This window comes from Tamandua tetradactyla, chromosome 9 (assembly GCF_023851605.1).
Source record: "Tamandua tetradactyla isolate mTamTet1 chromosome 9, mTamTet1.pri, whole genome shotgun sequence".
NCBI classification, from domain to species: Eukaryota; Metazoa; Chordata; class Mammalia; order Pilosa; family Myrmecophagidae; genus Tamandua; species Tamandua tetradactyla.
The window spans coordinates 86,973,867-86,991,787 of NC_135335.1; the positions used below are offsets into that span (position 1 = coordinate 86,973,867).

Sequence of the window (17,921 nt, forward strand, 5' to 3'; positions counted from 1 at the left end):
TTTCTGCTACACTGCACTCTGGCAGCTTTAACAAACTAAAACAAGTCATCTCTATCTTTTGTTTTGTTTTGAGTTACAACAGCAAAAAAATAGTTGCTCTCTCAAACAGTTAAATTAAAAGAAAGTCTGCTACTTGTCATTGATCAGAGAAAAGAAAGAATAACTAATAAGCATGAACTCCTCTTCTAACACCCTTCTACCTTTATAAGTTTGGTTCTCCAAACTCTTCTCGACAGAGAACATGTGAAAGATGGTCCTCTGCTGACACCACTGATGAAAACTGAATAGGTGCCTAGTTCTTCATGTGAACCAAAACCTAAAACTCAACACAAGTAATATAAATGTAATACTACTTTAAAACTCACTTAGAATTATCTTTTTCCCTTTGTCTTCCTTATAAACACACATAAAACCCCAAAACCTCACAGCCTCTCTGAAAGTACCGTCACTCTCAGAGATTATTTTTTTAAGAATTAAAAGAAGCTGTGGGAAACCTCGGTTCAATTCCCGGCCCACGCACTTCAAAAATAAAAATTCAACAAATGGTGCTACAACAATGGGATATTCACGTGTAAAAAGAATGAAATATGACCCCCCCCACACACACACACAGCGTACAAAATAAATTTCAAAAATTAAAAAACCCTATACCTTAATTAAGGTTTAACAAAAATTAAAGGAAGCACCTAACAAAACAAATATGAAGTAATAAAGATTATAACCAATATTGTAATTAACTTCCAGTTACTAATTCTCTAATAAAAAGTGAAATACATATATGGTTTTAATTTAAGACAATACACACTTCTATGCAAAAAACAACTCATATACCTACATTAATAATGGCACGTTTTGCTTTATGTGCAGCAAAATAGGGTTGTTCCAAAAGCCATAAGGATGTAAGAATGGCAGCTGTAGAGGTCTTTACACGAATTACTGGACTGTACTCACAGGATGACTCAGTGATACTAGAATCACAGAGTAGTCTTCTATCAGACCATCTTATCATCCATTCCAGCAGTCTTCCTATATTGCCATATGTGTTATTTAGTACTTGAGGAAGATCTTCTTGAGGGTTAATATCACTGCTTTGAATTGCTTTGAAAATACATTTTTTTGTTTTAATAGGCTTAGGAGTCCAAAAATTGTGGTTCGGCAATCTGTGGCTTAGTGATTTCTCTCGACTATCATCTTGGATTCTGTAAATTGACTTTTGTTTCAAACCAAACAATCCACCCTTTCCTTCATTTTTATTATCTTCATTCAAAGAGTTCTTTACAAAAGGTCTGATGCCTTGATTAATCATTACTGAAGCTGGAAGTACCAGGTTTTCTAAACTTATGGCACATTCATTGTTTAAAGAGGATGAGTTTTCAGATTCATATGACTCAGGAGCAACAACAAAGCAAGAGCCAGCTCTAAACACATTCTGGCTTTTGGTTTTTACGTGACGTCTTTTTAATGTTGTATGTATGTCAAAAAGTAAAGAATTAAGTTCATGTTCTCTAAGATGTGCAGAAAAACTGGTTAGAAATGGAATACCAGGATCACTAGAACTAAGGAGGTCTCTTTCAAGAACATAACTCAAGAAGAGATCAAGGAATTTAATATATTCATCATCATCACGTTCAAATTCCCAAACACCTATTACAGGAACTGCATTTTGTGATGACTTCTCATGATCTGTCTTTCTTTCAGAATTTTCTTTCTGATTGTGTATTTTCTTTTTGTGATTCGGTTTGACAATCAATTTAACTTCCATGGGATCTGGAGCATTTCTGTAGCAGAAAAGAAATTGAAAAAAACAAAAAAATTAAAATCATTTAATCTTTAAAATTAATTGTAGAACTGACAATAAAAATTATCTCCAATAATTTTTTTGTGCCTTCATTACTATCTTTTAAATTAGACTCTATTAAATGACAGTTAAGGGTTTTTAAGAGCTGAACATTCTATGATTCCCCAGAACTATGAACACATTAATATCAAACAGGAATATTTGTTAAAAGAGAATAAAATTTAAAAAAAAGAATAAAATATGTTCATAGAAATTTCACTATAAAACACCTTCTTTTTGAAAAGAAGGTCCTTTAATGGATCCAAAATGAAAAATACAAAATCAATGAAAATGCAAGCCAACAATACATACCTTAGTTGGGATTTCTAGTTTTATGAAACAAGAACATTGATAATGCTATTAGATATGATTTAAGTAGATACTTGAAATAGTTGGATTATGCCATGTAAAAAAAATTATGGTTGATCATATAATCTTTCAGTCATGAGAAGAATAAATTCCATTGGAGATAATGGAATTATAAAGAAAGAAATAGACTTAAATCACAGTAACTTATTATCTAAATGAGCAAGAACTTCCCAACAATTTACAGACAAGTTTCAAAGATTAAGGTGCAATTTCCTTCCTTGGAAATCCTTAAAGATAACATGGCCAACCCTATAATCCCAAACTATTTAGGTCTAAAGACTACTAAAAGAACTGAAAGTCCTCCAGTGGCCTCAACAATTTTATCTACTCATTTGATTTTATAATTTCATATGGCAAGTTATTTCCCATTTCAACAATATTTAAAAGGGATTTACAAATATACAGTCTCAGTTTATACTCCTAATGTTCTTATGAATAGAGAAGTTGGTGATTATCCATATTAATAGTAAAATGATAAGTGCTGCTGGTAATAGAAAACAGCTCATCAATTGCATGAAAATTTTTAAAACATTTTTCCCCCCAAGGAAGGGAATCCTAGCTACAAAGAAATCTCAATTGTACCTTTGACAGAAACGTATCCTACTTTTTTCTTCAACTGATAAATCTTCAGAAAAAGTATCTGCTGTATCTGCTTCACTGTGAACCAAAGAATTCCTCAGTTCTGTGAGTGTACTCCTGCTGAAACTAGTTCCCAGGGAAAACCTATCAAAACCTGGAGCATCATCTGGTTTTTCTTCTTCAATTGGTTCCCATATATTCATCTCAAAAGGACCTATATTTCTCCACACACGCTTCAGGGCTTTCACTCTCACTTTACGGATAGAATGCATGATAACCGACATCACTTCCTCAGTTTGGGGACCTAAAAAAAACCAGAATGACAAGTCTTATAATTCATTAAAATGTTTAAACCTCAGACAAAAGAGAATCCAATCCTGGTCCCTCCTGGTGACACGAAACTTTACTGATGATTGAGGCTGAGGCTGATTCCAGCATTCTTGCCAATCATGGCTTCTTCAGCTTTATTAGGAAGCTATGGTTTATATTTTAAGGGAGAACTTAAAAAGCTAGAGTGGATCTAGTAAAGAATAATAACAGGGAGGGCAATCATCAAGACTATGGTATAAGACACCACCAGGAATGTTTCCCCTTAAAAGGGCAGATTCAACTCACAATTCTGGAGGACGACAGAGGTTGTAGAAAGGCTGAACTGAGTGAAAAAAAAAAATCCCCACACATGCAAAAAAGAGGTAGGAGAACAATGCAAACTTGTCAGTCCAGACCCCTCCACACACTCAATCCTATACAGCTTAAGAAACACAGTGGCAATGCTCTAGAACCATGAAGGTATGTTAACAGTCAGCATACAAAGTGGTCCCCCAGAAACAGAGTAACCTGCAGCAGAATTACTGTAATCTGTGCACATTCAAGCCCAGACTCTAATTGCAGGTGCACCTAAACAAAGGATTGGGTATATTTAAACACTAACTATATTTAAATATCTGGATTCATGGGTCAAGATTCCTTAATGCAGATGATACTAGAAGCAGAAAAGCCTCATAAAAAGAGAGTTGAATTTGTGTAAGGCAGGATAGACCCACGGCTGAAAGCTGAAGTGAAAAGGTGGTTCACAGCATGGGAGACTTGAGAAAATCACAGACACTAGGGAGGAAAATTTGTATAATAACAAAGAGAACTACTCAGGATCCCAGGAGGAGGAAATCAGGAAAGTGAATCCTCTCCTGGAGGGGAAACACTTACACATAACAATCTTAAAAATTACCATGCTTACAAGATCAACATTCAAAAATCTGTAGCATTTCTATACACTAGTAATGAACAAGCTGAGGGGGAAATCAAGAAACGAATCCCATTTACAATTGCAACTAAAAGAATAAAATACCTAGGAATAAATTTAACTAAAGAGACAAAAAAACCTATATAAAGAAAACTACAAAAAACTGCTAAAAGAAATCACAGAAGACCTAAATAGATGGAAGGGCATACCGTGTTCATGGATTGGAAGACTAAATATAGTTAAGATGTCAATCCTACCTAAATTGATTTACAGATTCAATGCAATACCAATCAAAATCCCAACAACTTATTTTTCAGAAGTAGAAAAACCAATAAGCAAATTTATCTGGAAGGGCAGGGTGCCCCGAATTGCTAAAAACATCTTGAGGAAAAAAAACAAAGCTGGAGGTCTCGCGCTGCCTGACTTTAAGGCATATTATGAAGCCACAGTGGTCAAAACAGCATGGTATTGGCATAAAGATAGATATATCGACCAATGGAATCGAATAGAGTGCTCAGATATAGACCCTCTCATCTATGGACATTTGATCTTTGATAAGGCAGTCAAGCCATCTCACCTGGGACAGAACAGTCTCTTCAATAAATGGTGCCTAGAGAACTGGATATCCATATGCAAAAGAATGAAAGAAGACCCATATCTCACACCTTATACAAAAGTTAACTCAAAATGGATTAAAGATCTAAACATTAGGTCTAAGACCATAAAACAGTTAGAGGAAAATGTAGGGAGATATCTTATGAATCTTACAATTGGAGGCAGTTTTATGGACCTTAAACCTAAAGCAAGAGCACTGAAGGAGGAAATAAATAAATGGGAACTCCTCAAAATTAAACACTTCTGTGCATCAAAGAACTTCATCAAGAAAGTAGAAAGACAGCCTACACAATGGGAGACAATATTTGGAAATGACATATCAGATAAAGGTCTAGTATCCAGAATTTATAAAGAGATTGTTCATCTCAACAACAAAAAGACAGCCAACCCAATTACAAAATGGGAAAAAGACTTGAACAGACACCTATCAGAGGAGGAAATACAAATGGCCAAAAGGCACATGAAGAGATGCTCAATGTCCCTGGCCATTAGAGAAATGCAAATCAAAACCACAATGAGATATCATCTCACACCCACCAGAATGGCCATTATCAACAAAACAGAAAATGACAAGTGCTGGAGAGGATGCGGAGAAAGAGGTACACTTATCCACTGTTGGTGGGAATGTCAAATGGTGCAACCACTGTGGAAGGCAGTTTGGCGGTTCCTCAAAAAGCTGAATATAGAATTGCCATACGACCCAGCAATACCATTGCTGGGTATCTACTCAAAGGACTTAAGGGCAAAGACACAAACGGACATTTGCACACCAATGTTTATAGCAGCGTTATTTACAATTGCAAGGAGATGGAAACAGCCAAAATGTCCATCAACAGACGAGTGGCTAAACAAACTGTGGTATATACATACGATGGAATATTATGCAGCTTTAAGACAGGATAAACTTATGAAGCATGTAATAACATGGATGGACCTAGAGAACATTATGCTGAGTGAGTCTAGCCAAAAACTAAAGGACAAATACTGTATGGTCCCACTGATGTGAACCGACATTTGAGAATAAACTTGGAATATGTCATTGGTAACAGAGTCCAGCAGGAGTTAGAAACAGGGTAAGATAATGGGTAATTGGAGCTGAAGGGATACAGACTGTGCAACAGGACTAGATACAAAAACTCAAAAATGGACAGCACAATAATACCTAATTGTAAAGTAATCATGTTAAAACACTGAATGAAGCTGCATCTGAGCTATAGGTTTTTGGTTTTTTTTTTGTTTTTGTCTGTCTGGTTGTTTGTTTGTCTTTTTTTTTTTTTTTACTATTATTATTACTTTTATTTTTTTTTCTCTATATTAACATTCTATATCTTTTTCTGTTGTGTTGCTAGTTCTTCTAAACCGATGCAAATGTACTAAGAAACGATGATCATGCATCTATGTGATGATGTTAAGAATTACTGATTGCATATGTAGAATGGTATGATTTCTAAATGTTGGGTTAATTTCTTTTTTTCCGTTAATTAAAAAAAAAAAAAAAAATTACCATGCATGCCCTGGGCAAGAAGCCCTTGAAGGAAGACCAGAGAAAATCTGAACTGTTAAACATGGCTTGCTCCAAAGGTTCAATATATATAGTGGATCAAGCATTGAAGACCCTTAAAACAGAGCCTATCTACACCAAAACCCTAAGCCAGAGGGAGAAACTGACTTCAGAGTTAGCACATCAAACAGTTAAATGCCCAGATATCAACAAAAGATCACAACCACACACAAAGACACACACACACACACAAAAGTTAGGAAATAACTCATTCAAGGGAAAAAAATTAAAACTTCAGAGGAAGCAAAGACAATGGAACAACTAATCAAAGATGGTAGTCAAATCTCCTAAATAATTCAAAGAGCTAAAGGAAACTATGGATAAAAATAAATAGAAAGTTTAAAAAGGAAGATAGCAGAATCCATAATAACAAAAAACAAAATAACAATGATAAAAATGCACTAAAGGTGTTTAAAAATTGATTCAAACAGACGGAAGAAAGAATAAGTGACTAGAAGACAGGACAATTGAAACCATACAGTCAGAAGAGCACATAAAGAAAGGAATGAAGAAAAAAAAAATAATAAGCAGAGCCTAAGGGACCTGGGGGACAACATGAAGTATACCAACACACTCATCATGGGAAACTGAGAAGGACAGGAAAAGGGGAAAGTGGCAGAAAAATTATCTGAGGAATTAATGTCCAAAATTACCCCAAATCTTAAAACAGATACAAATCTACATGTCCAAGAAGAGCAACAAACTCCAAACAGGATAAATCCTAATAGAAGAATGTATATCCTATTATATTCTCAAATGCTCATGGAATATTACCCAGGATAGATTTCATGGCAGAAAACAAAGCAGGTCTCAAAACATTTAAAAAGACTGAAATTATATATAGCACTTCCTCTGATCTTAATGAAATGAAGTTGGAAATCAATAACAACTGGAGAACCAGAAATTTCATGCATATATGGAGCTTTAACAACATGCTCCTGAATAATCACTGGGTCAAAGAAGAAAGTGTAAGAGAAAAGACAAAATATCTCAAGATGAATGAAAATGAGAACAAAAAAATACCAAAATTTTGTGAAATGCAGCAAACAAGTGCTGAAAGGGAAATTAATAGCCCTACATTTAAAAGAAGAAAAGGCTAAAACCAAAGCCCTAACTGAACAACTGGAGAAACTAAAGACTCATGAGTGGAAGGTCAAACTGTGGTGTATACATGATACTGTGTGGCTGCAGAAAGGAATGAATTCATGAGGCACAATATGAATGAATCTTGAAGATACTATGTTGAACAACATAAGCCAGAAACAAAAGGATAAATACCGAACAGTATCACCAATATGAACTAACTATAATGAGCAAATTCTGAGAATTACAGTGGGAAGCATAGGTTATCAGGAGATAGAAAAAAGGCAGGGATTGGGCAATCAATGTTTAATGAGTAGAGTATGTTCAATAAGGTTGATTCTAAAGGATCTGAAATGGCTAGCATAATATTGTGTGATGGTAGCACAATAACTATAACTGTAATTAACAAAGTTGAGTATGAATATGGTTGAAAGAGGAAAGCTAGAGTTGGATATGTCACCAGAAGTAAAGCTAGAAGATAAAAACTGGGACTGTGTAATTTAGCCAAACACAGAGTGAACAGTGATGGTGATTAATTATATAAATTATATAAATATAAGAAAATGAGAACAAATGTACCTCAATACTACAAGGTGTTAATAATAGGGTGGTAGATGAGAAAGCTAAGTACAGAGTTGCCTCCCGATCTGGCAATCCATTACTTGGTATATGCCCAGAAGATATGAAAGCTGGGTATTCACAGAAAACTAAAGTTTAGTTTTCTTCCTATTAAAATAACGTGGATTGGGCAGACACGGTGGCTCAGCAGGCAGAGTTCCTGCCTGCCATGCCGGAGACCAGGGTTCAATTCCTATGCCTGCCCATGTTAAAAAAAAAAAATGTGGATTGTTACTTTGCTCTTAATGTGAAGCTTTTAAAAAAAGTTTTTCTTAATCAGCTGAGTACTCTGTCTACAAAACAAAGATCTTACATCAGAATAATATCAGTGTTAATATCCTTGGCCATATGCTGAGCAGAGCAGAAAAGTGCACCCTTGGGGAGCAGAATTAAAGGCTTTTTGGCATCTTTACCTAACTTCCTCCCCAAGGTAATGTTGAATAGGTGTCCTCCATGGGTCCCAGGCCCAGCACTGACTGGGTAATACTGATGAACCAAGTGTTTAAAAAGAGCATTAATCCAACACAATCAACAACAAAAGTTTTGACAAGATAGAGAATCTGACTTTCAGAGTAAATGGACCAGTTTACCATTTACCATTAAAATTCAATGCCAGACATCAGCAAAAAATAATAAGCCATATTAAGAAACAGGGAGATATGGTCCAGTCAAAGAAACAAACAAAAATGCTGAAGGAGATAAAAAATTGGAAAAACTACTAAAAGATATTCAAACAAATGTCCAAAATCAATTTAAAAAGGTGCCTGAAGAGATGAAGTAAATTATGAAGACACTGGGTGAGTATAAAAAAGAATTGGAAAGTATGCAAAGAAAAAAAACAGAACTTATGGAAATGAAAGGCATAAGAACTGAAGTTGAAATACATTAGATGTCTCCCCTTCTCTACGTGGGACATGACTCCCAGGGGTGTAAACCTTCCTGGCAGTGTGGGAGAGAAATCCTAGAAAGAGCTGGGACTCAACATCAAGGGACTGAGAAAATCTTCTCAACCAAAAGAGGAAAGAGAGAAATGAGACAAAATAAAGTGTCAATGGTTGAGATATTTCAGAGTCGAGAGGTTATCCTGGAGGTTATTCTTATGCATTATATAGATATCACCTTATTAGTTTAAGGCATATTAGAGAGTCTAGAGGGAAGTGCCTGTAAATGTAGGGCTTTGTTCCAGTAGCCATGATTTCTTGAAGATGATTGTATATGATAGCTTTCACAATGTGACTGTGTGATTGTGAAAACCTTGTGTCTGATGGTCCTTTTATCTACGGCATGGACAGATGAGTAAAACATATGGATTGAAAATAAATAAATAATATGGGGAACAAATGTTAAAATAATTTTAGTAGATTGAAATGCTAGTGATCAATGAAAGGGAGTGGTAAGGGATATAGAAAACAACAGGGGAAACAAAGACTAAAATACATTGGATAGATGGAAATAACAGCAGTCAATGAGATGGAGGGGCAAGGGGTATGGTATGTATGTTTTTTTTCTTTTCATTTCTTTTTCTGGAGTGATGCAAATGTTCTAGGAAATGATCATGGTGATGAGTATACAACTATGTGATGATATTGTGAGTCACTGATTATATGCCAAGAATGGAATGCTTATATATTAAGAATGTTTGTGTTTGTATGTTCTTATGTTTAAAAAAAAAAAAAGAATTAACCTGAATCTGCATTTCACCACACACACACACACACAAAAATACATTAGATGCATACAACAGCATTTGAACAGGCAGAAGAAAGGATACTCGGTGAGCTGGAACACACAGCATATGAATTAAACAGACAAAAGAATGGATAGCAAAAAGAATGGTAAATATTGAGCAGGGTCCCTGGGAAATGACTGACAACATGAAGCATACAAACAATTGCATCATGGGTGTCTCAGAGGGAGAAGAGAAGTGAAAAGGGGCAGAAGGAATATTTGAGAATATAATGCCTGAGAATATCCCAACTCTAAATCAAAGGCATTGATCTCCATGTCCAAGAAGTACAACATACTCCAAACATGCAGTTAGAATATAGAATATATGTTACCAGAGGACAGACTGGGGTAGAGAAATGGGAACTGATGCTTAATGTGTATAGAATTTCTATGTAGCTTGACTTGAAAGGTTTGGAAATGGTTGGTGGTCACATTACTGTGACTATAAGTAACACTGCTTTATTATATATGTGAATGCAGATGAAAGGGGAAGTGTGGGTTGTGTATATTACTAGAATGAAAGTTAGAAGATAAAATATGAAACTGTATAAAATAGTGAACGCTGTTTATGTACAACACAATACAGAGCAATCAGTCAGTATTTACTGGAGTTTAATAACAGGGTACAAATCAGGGAAAGGGTCCTACAAAAACCACAGTCACTCCAGGGTGACTGACTATCAGCATACCCAAGGCTGTACCCACAGAGGGAAAACATCAGACACTTGACATTGAAGGAGGAAAGGAGGCACAGACTCCACTAAAATAATCTAACCAGTCATTAAATAAGTAAACAAGAAAATAGCAGTAATAAACAATGGGAAGAGGGTAGGAACCAGTTTCCAGAATTGCTATATTATCTACAATATATAAGTTTCAACAAAAGGTCACATGATATACAAAGAAACAGAGCAGCATGATCCATACACTGGAAAAATGTAAGCAACAGAAGTTGCTTGTGACAGCAGCCAGTTCTCAGTTTTAACAGACAAAGTCTTCAAAGTAGTGGTAATAGATATGTTCAAATAACTACAGAAAACCATGATTAAAAAAGTAAAGGAAGGTATGATGATAATGCTGTGAAAAATAGAGAGCACCAATACAGAGATAGTAATTGTTTAAAAAGAATCAAATACTAATTCTGGAATTGAAAAGTAAAACAACTGAAATGGAAAATTCACTACAGAGATTCAATAGAAGAGATGAACTGTCAGAAGAAAGAATTAGGAAACATGAAGCTAGACTGACAGAAATTAAGCAATTTCAAGAAAAGAGAAAAAAATGAACAGAGCATTAGAGAAACATGAAACATTATTAAGCACATCAACATATATATATAATGGGATTATCAGAAGAGAGAAGAAATAAAACAAATGACTAAATAAAGGCTGAAAAGTCTCAAATTCATTCACGAAACAGTAATCTATACATGCAGGAAGCTCAGCTAACTCCAAGTGCGCTGGTCTGAAAGGATGTATGTACCCTTGAAAACTCACGTTTTAATCAAAGTCCCATTTTGTAAAGGCAGAAGAATCCCTATTCAACACTGCATGTAATTTGATCATCTCCCTGGAGATGTAACCCAATCAAGAATGGTTGTTAAACTGGATTAGGGGAGGCATGTCTTCACCCAGTTGGGTGGGTGTTGACTGGTTTACTGGAGTCCTATAAAAGAGGAAACATTTTGGAGAATGAGAGATCTCTGAGAGAGCAGAGAATGACATAGCCATGAGAAGCAGAGTCTACCAGCCAGCAAACTTTGTAGATGAAGAAGGAAAATATCTCCCAGGGAGCTTCATGAAACAGAAAGCCAGGAGAGAAAGCTAGCAGATGACACCACGTTCGCCATGTGCCCTTCCAGCTGAGAGAGAAACCCTGACTATGTTCGCCATATGCCTTCTCACTTGAGAGAGAAACCCTGAAAGTTATCAGCCTTCTTGAACCAAGGTATCTTTCTCTGGATGCCTTTGATTGGACATTTCTATGGACTTGCTTTAATTGGGACATTATCTTGGCCTTAGAACTGTAAACTAGCAACTTATTGAATTCCCCTTTTTAAAAGCCATTCCATTTCTGGTACACTGCATTCCAGCAGCTAGCAAACTAGAACACCAAGTAAGAAATGTAAAGAGATTCACAAAAAGACACATCATAGAAAAAATGCTGAAAGTCAAAAAGAAGAAAAGCTTGAAAGCTGCAAGAGAAAAATGAGTCATCACTTAAAAAAGAAACCAGAAACATTATCAGTTAATTTCTCAGCAGAAAACATGGAGGCCAGAGACAATGGGACAATATATTCAAAGTACTCAAAAAAAATACTATCAACCAAGAAACCAACATCCAACAACAAAAATGAAGGTGAAATAAAGATACTGTTAGATAAAAAAAATAACTAAGATAATTTGTTGCTAGTAGACTTGTCATACAAGAAATACAAAGGATGTTCTTTAGGCTTAAAGCAAATGTCCCCAAAGGTAATTCAAATCCACATGGAAAAAAAAAAGGTCATCAGTGAAGGTAAGTATATAATTATAAGACAAAATAAATGCATATTTTTCATATTTTCTTCTCTAATTAATTTGAAGAGCAATTGCATAAAACTATATATATATATTTTATTGTTCAGTACAATAGAAATACATATGTAGAAATGTAATATATTTGCTACTACAGCACAAAGCAGATGGGTGGGAGCAAAGCTGTACTGGGCTAAGGAAACAAACCTGGAAGGGAATTTGAATCCATAAGAACAAAGAAAAAGAACCAGAAGAGATAAAATATTACAAAACTATAAATATATATTTAATCTCCTTTTCTCAGCTTCATTAAAAGATGCAAAATTTGTGGGCCACGGTGGCTCAGCAGGCAAGAATGCTTGCCTGCGATTCCAGAGGACCTGGGTTTGATTCCTGGTGCCTGCCCATGTAAAAAAAATTAAAAAAAAAAAAAAAGATGCAAAATTTATATAAAGTAAGAATTACAACAACGTATTAAGTTTATAATATTTATAGATGTAATATGTATTACAATGCCACCAAAAAAGGAACAGAAGGAAATAGAGCTATACAGGTGTAACATATCTATATATCAGGGGAATTAAGTTCGTATAAATTTGAAGCTGCTTCTGATAAGTTAAGGTGTATATGGTAGATCCTGGAGGAACCATTAAGGAAATAACAACAAAAAATAATTTAAAAATGAAAAAATCATTAAAGAAATTAAAGTGCTACATTAGAAAACATTCACGTAATACAAAAGAAAGCAGTAAGGGATATCAAAAAGAAATGAAACATGAGACAAAATAAAATGGCAGACATAAATCTAGTTATATCCACAATAACATTAAATGGGAATTAAACAATCCAATCAAAAGGCAGAGATAGCTATATTAGATTACAAAAAAACAAAATCCAACTATTTGCTATCTAATGAAGATACATTTTAGATTCAAAAAAGCAGACTGAAAATCAACAAATAGAAAAACATATATCATGCAAACAGCAACTATAAAAAATGAGAATCTTCAGTAATTTATATATTTGATATCTAAAAAATGACAATACCTTTCACAACACAGTGTCTGAGTCTCTGTTGAAGAGAGTAATATTTTTCTCTTAAAGAAACCCTTATGTCCTCAGGATTCGGAAATGCTTTAATGAAAATTTCTGCTACCTTCAGAAAAATTAAAAAATAAATTTTATGAGTAGCATAACATAAAAATACAATCTCTTATTTCGATTTAGTTTATTTTCATATGTAATAACATTACCTTGTTATTCGGTGGCAACTCTCCAATGAGGCTCAAAATTATATCTTGAATAAGTTCTTCAGTATTCAAAAATCGACAGAAAGGAAGCATTCTATAAGCCCATTCCACTGCATTGAGGCAGTGTTCAACCATACAAGACTCAAACTCCACTTCAAAGTCCTAAATGGACATTGAAAAATTTATTTCCTTTTCAGTTTAGATTGACAGGCCAGAATGAGATAAAAGACAAAATCTGCTACAAAGAGTAAAATTTCCACTTAAGCAAAAATTTCCAAATTAAAGTTTTTCATTTTTCTTATTCTTGCGCAGGTAAATACCTTTTTTTCCCCAACATTTTCTCTTGCTTTTTGATATTGCCTGCAACTATAGGATAACTTTTCACGGATATGCAGCATCCAACACAAAGCACAAAGTTCTCTGAAACAACCTGAATGAGGAATACAAATATGAAATAAAACTGTATGACTGTGTATGATAATATACCTACCTCAACTGATTACTTTTTCAAAAATAAGTATCTTTATTTGATTATAAAAGAAACCACATGTTTATTGTAAACATCTTATTAAAGTCATATAGATTCTTCCAGAATTCTATATACATTGATAAACTTACTCTACTCACTTATGAGTTACATTTGTTGTATAACTTAACATTATCTTTTGGTTATTTTACAAAATCAATACATAGAGTTCTAATTTATATTGTTCTATTGTAAGTTAATTTATTAGGTAACACATTCTGATAAGCACTTAAGTTTTAAACTTTTTAACATTAAAAACAATTATCTGCAAGTCCTGAAATCTAGACAGTCAGACTCTCCAGAACAACAGATAGTTCCATCTCCCTACCCCAAATTATTGACAGAATCCCATATTATTGACAGACCCTTCCAACATGAAAACGTTAGAATGGCCATTGCCCAAACACCCCTTAAAGAGAGGGATAGAGACATCAAAGATGATGGTGGAGTCATACAGAGAAGACAGTATTTAACAAATGAATATGATTGCTGGATCACTGAATTAATATCTCTTTTAGTTTCCAGTATCTTAGAACAGCTAGGAGTAAAAAACCAAAAATTATGGAATTATAACCCATGTCAAACTCTGAAATATACTCTACAACTGTTGTGATATGCTTTGAAATTTATTGCTTTTTAAATATATGTTATTTTTCACAGAAAAAAGAAAAAAAGTCATTTGTGGTGATAAAAATAATATTTATTCCTTCTAGCCTCCTAAATTCTGGAGCAACTACAAGGAAAAATTTGAGAGGATCTTATGGCAGTATATGACAAACTCTAGGATCAGTCCTATAACTACTTGTTGAAGAGTACTTTGAAAACTATTGCTTTTTTCTTTCTTTGCTCTGTATATATTTTATTTTATTTTTTTAAATACCAAAAAACACCAAGCAAACGCAGACATTCCTATTTTGATCATTCTGTTCTACATATGTAATCAGTAATTCACATCAGCATCACATAATTGCATATTCATCATCAGGATCACTTCTTGGAACATTTGCCTCTATTCAGAAAAAAAATAAAACAAAAACAGAAAAAAAATTTTATACATACCATACCTCTTACCCCTCCCTTTCATTGATCACTAGCATTTCAAACTAAATTTATTTTAACATTTGTTCCCTTATTATTTATTTTTATTCCACATGGTCAACTCGTTTGTTGAAAAGGTAGATAAAAGGAGCATCAGACACAAGGTTTTCACAATCACACAGTCACATTGTGAAAGCTATATCATTATATAGTCATCTTCAAGAAACATGGCTACTGGAACACAGCTCTACATTTTCAGGCAGTTCCCTCCAGCCTCTCCTTTACATCTTGACTAACAAGGTGATATCTACTTAATGCGTAAGAATAACCTCCAGGATAACCTCTTGACTCCGTTTGGAATCTCTCAGCCGTTGACACTTTGTCTCATTTCACTCTTCCCCCTTTTGGTTGAGAAGGTTTTCTCAATTTCTTGATGCTGAGGCTCAGCTCATTCTAGGGTTTTTCTCAATCCCTTGATGCTGAGTCTCCGTTCATTCCAAGATCTCTGTCCCACGTTGCCGGGAAGGTCCACACCCCTGGGAGTCATGTCCCACATAGAGAGGGGTAGGGTGGTGAGACTGCTCATTGTGTTGGCTGGAGAGAGGGGCCACATCTGAGCAATAAATGAGCTCTCTTGGGGGTGACTCTTAGGCCTAAATTTTAAGTAGACTTGACCTATCCTTTGCGGGGTTAAGTTTCAGATGAACAAACCCCAAGACTGGGGGCTCTGCCTATAGCTTTGGTTGTACACACTGCTTGTGAGAATATCAAGAATTCAACTTGGGGAAGTTGAATTTCTCCCCGTTCTCACCGTTCCCTGAAGGGGGCTTTGCAGATACTATTCCATTCACTGATCGACTCACTCAGGGATTCATCGGGGCATCCCTCTGGACAAACCAGCAAAATCTCATGTCCTATCTGAGATTCCAAGTATTTATGGCGTTCAATCAAACTATCTACATAAGTTATATTAGGAAATGCACTAGTCAAAATATAAATTTTGTAATTAATAAACATTTTTTGCTTTAGTCTCACACAGAAGTGACATTTTAAAATATTAATTACCATCTATTTTCAGTACCATGCAATAATGACATTCCTTTGTTCTTCCTCATGCAAAAACATTTTTAAAATTATACCTTGTACATTTCAGTATTATTATACACTCCAGGCATTCCTAGATTATACCAACTTAATCTTTACCATCTATCTTTCTTTCTGATTTCATTTATGTCACCAGCCCTCCTCCCTCTATCATTCTCACATGCAGCTTCATTCAGTGTTTTAACATAATTATATTACAGTTAGGCAGTATTGTGCTGTCCATTACTGAGTTTTTGTATCCAGTCCTGTTGCACAGTCTGTATCCCTTCAGCTCCAATTACCCAATATCTTACCCTATTTCTATCTCCTGATGGTCTCTGTTACCAATGACATATTCCAAGTTTATTCACTAATGTCAGTTCATATCAGTGAGACCATACAGTATTTGTCCTTTAGTTTTTGGCTAGTCTCACTCAGCATAATGTTCTCAAGGTCCATCCATGTTGTTACATAGTTCATAAGCTTATTCTGTCTTAGAGCTGCATAATATTCCATCGTATGTATATACCACAGTTTGTTTAGCCACTCATCTGTTGATGGACATTTTGGCTGTTTCCATCCCCTTGCAATTGTAAATAACGCTGCTATAAACATTGGTGTGCAAACGTCTGTTTGTATCCTTGACCTCATGTCTTCTGAGTAGATACCTAGCAATGGTATTGCGGGGTCATATGGCAATTCTATATTCAGCTTTTTGAGGAACCGCCAAACTCCTTTCCACAGTGGTTGCACCATTTGACATTCCCACCAACAATGGATAAGTGTGCATCTTTCTCCACATCCTCTCCAGCACTTGTCATTTTCTGTTTTGTTGATAATGGCCATTCTGGTGGGTGTGAGATGATATCTCATTGTGGTTTTGATTTGCATTTCTTTAATGGCCAGGGACATTGAGCATCTCTTCATGTGCCTTTTGGCCATTTGTATTTCCTCTTCTGAGAGGTCTGTTCAAGTCTTTTTCCCATTTTGTAATTGGATTAGCTGTCTTTTTGTTGTTGAGTTGAACTATCTCTTTATAAATTCTGTATACTAGACCTTTATCTGATATGTCATTTCCAAATATTGTCTCCCATTGTGTAGGCTGTCTTTTTACTTTCTTTTTTTTTTTTTTTAACATGGGAAGGCACCGGGAATCGAGCCCGGGCCCTCTGGCATGGCAGGCAAGCATCCTTGCCTGCTGAGCCACCATGGCCCGCCCTCTTCTTACTTTCTTGATGAAGTTCTTTGATGCATAAGAGTGTTTAATTTTGAGAAGCTCCCATTTCTTTCTTTCTTTCTTTCTTCAGTGTTCTGCTTTAGCTGTAAGTTCTATAAAACCACCTCCAATTATAAGATTTGTAAGATATTTCCCTACATCTTCCTCTAACTGTTTTATGGTCTTAGACCTGATGTTTAGATCTTTGATCCATTTTGAGTTAACTTTTGTATAGGGTGTGAGATACGGGTCCTCTTTCATTCTTTTGCATATGGATATCCAGTTCTCTAGGCACCATTTGTTGAAGAGACTGTTCTGTCCCAGGTGAGTTGGCTTGACTGCCTTATCAAAGATCAAATGTCCACAGATGAGAGAATCGATATCTTAACTGTATTTAGTCTTCCAATCCATGAACATGGTATGCCCTTCCATCTACTTAGGTCTTCTGTGATTTCTTTTAATACTTTCTTGTAGTTTTCTTTGTATAGGTCTTTTGTCTCTTTAGTTAAATTTATTCCTAAATATTTTATTCTTTTGGTTGCAATCGTAAATGGAATTCTTTGCTTGATTTCCACCTCAGATTGTTTATCACTTGTGTATAGAAACACTACAGATTTTTGAATGTTGATCTGGTAACCTGCCACTTTGCTGTACTCATTTAT

General features: G+C 35.0%; 1 protein-coding gene across 11 annotated transcripts in view; it reads right to left on the bottom strand.

Annotated features, from left to right (window-relative positions):
* Window positions 1-17,921, bottom strand: part of CPLANE1 (ciliogenesis and planar polarity effector complex subunit 1) — a 232,391-nt gene that overhangs the window by 94,444 nt on the left and 120,026 nt on the right. For all 11 annotated transcript variants that reach the window (XR_013157933.1, XM_077116986.1, XM_077116987.1 and 8 more), the window contains 5 exons: window positions 13,717-13,826; window positions 13,400-13,558; window positions 13,194-13,302; window positions 2,789-3,089; window positions 836-1,778 (listed from right to left, as the gene is read on the bottom strand). Coding sequence is in view for 10 of the 11 variants with exons in the window: in XM_077116986.1 (XP_076973101.1) it covers window positions 836-1,778; window positions 2,789-3,089; window positions 13,194-13,302; window positions 13,400-13,558; window positions 13,717-13,826 (1,622 nt within the window). In the remaining variant the exon portion in view is untranslated. The remainder of the gene's footprint in view (window positions 1-835; window positions 1,779-2,788; window positions 3,090-13,193; window positions 13,303-13,399; window positions 13,559-13,716; window positions 13,827-17,921) is intronic.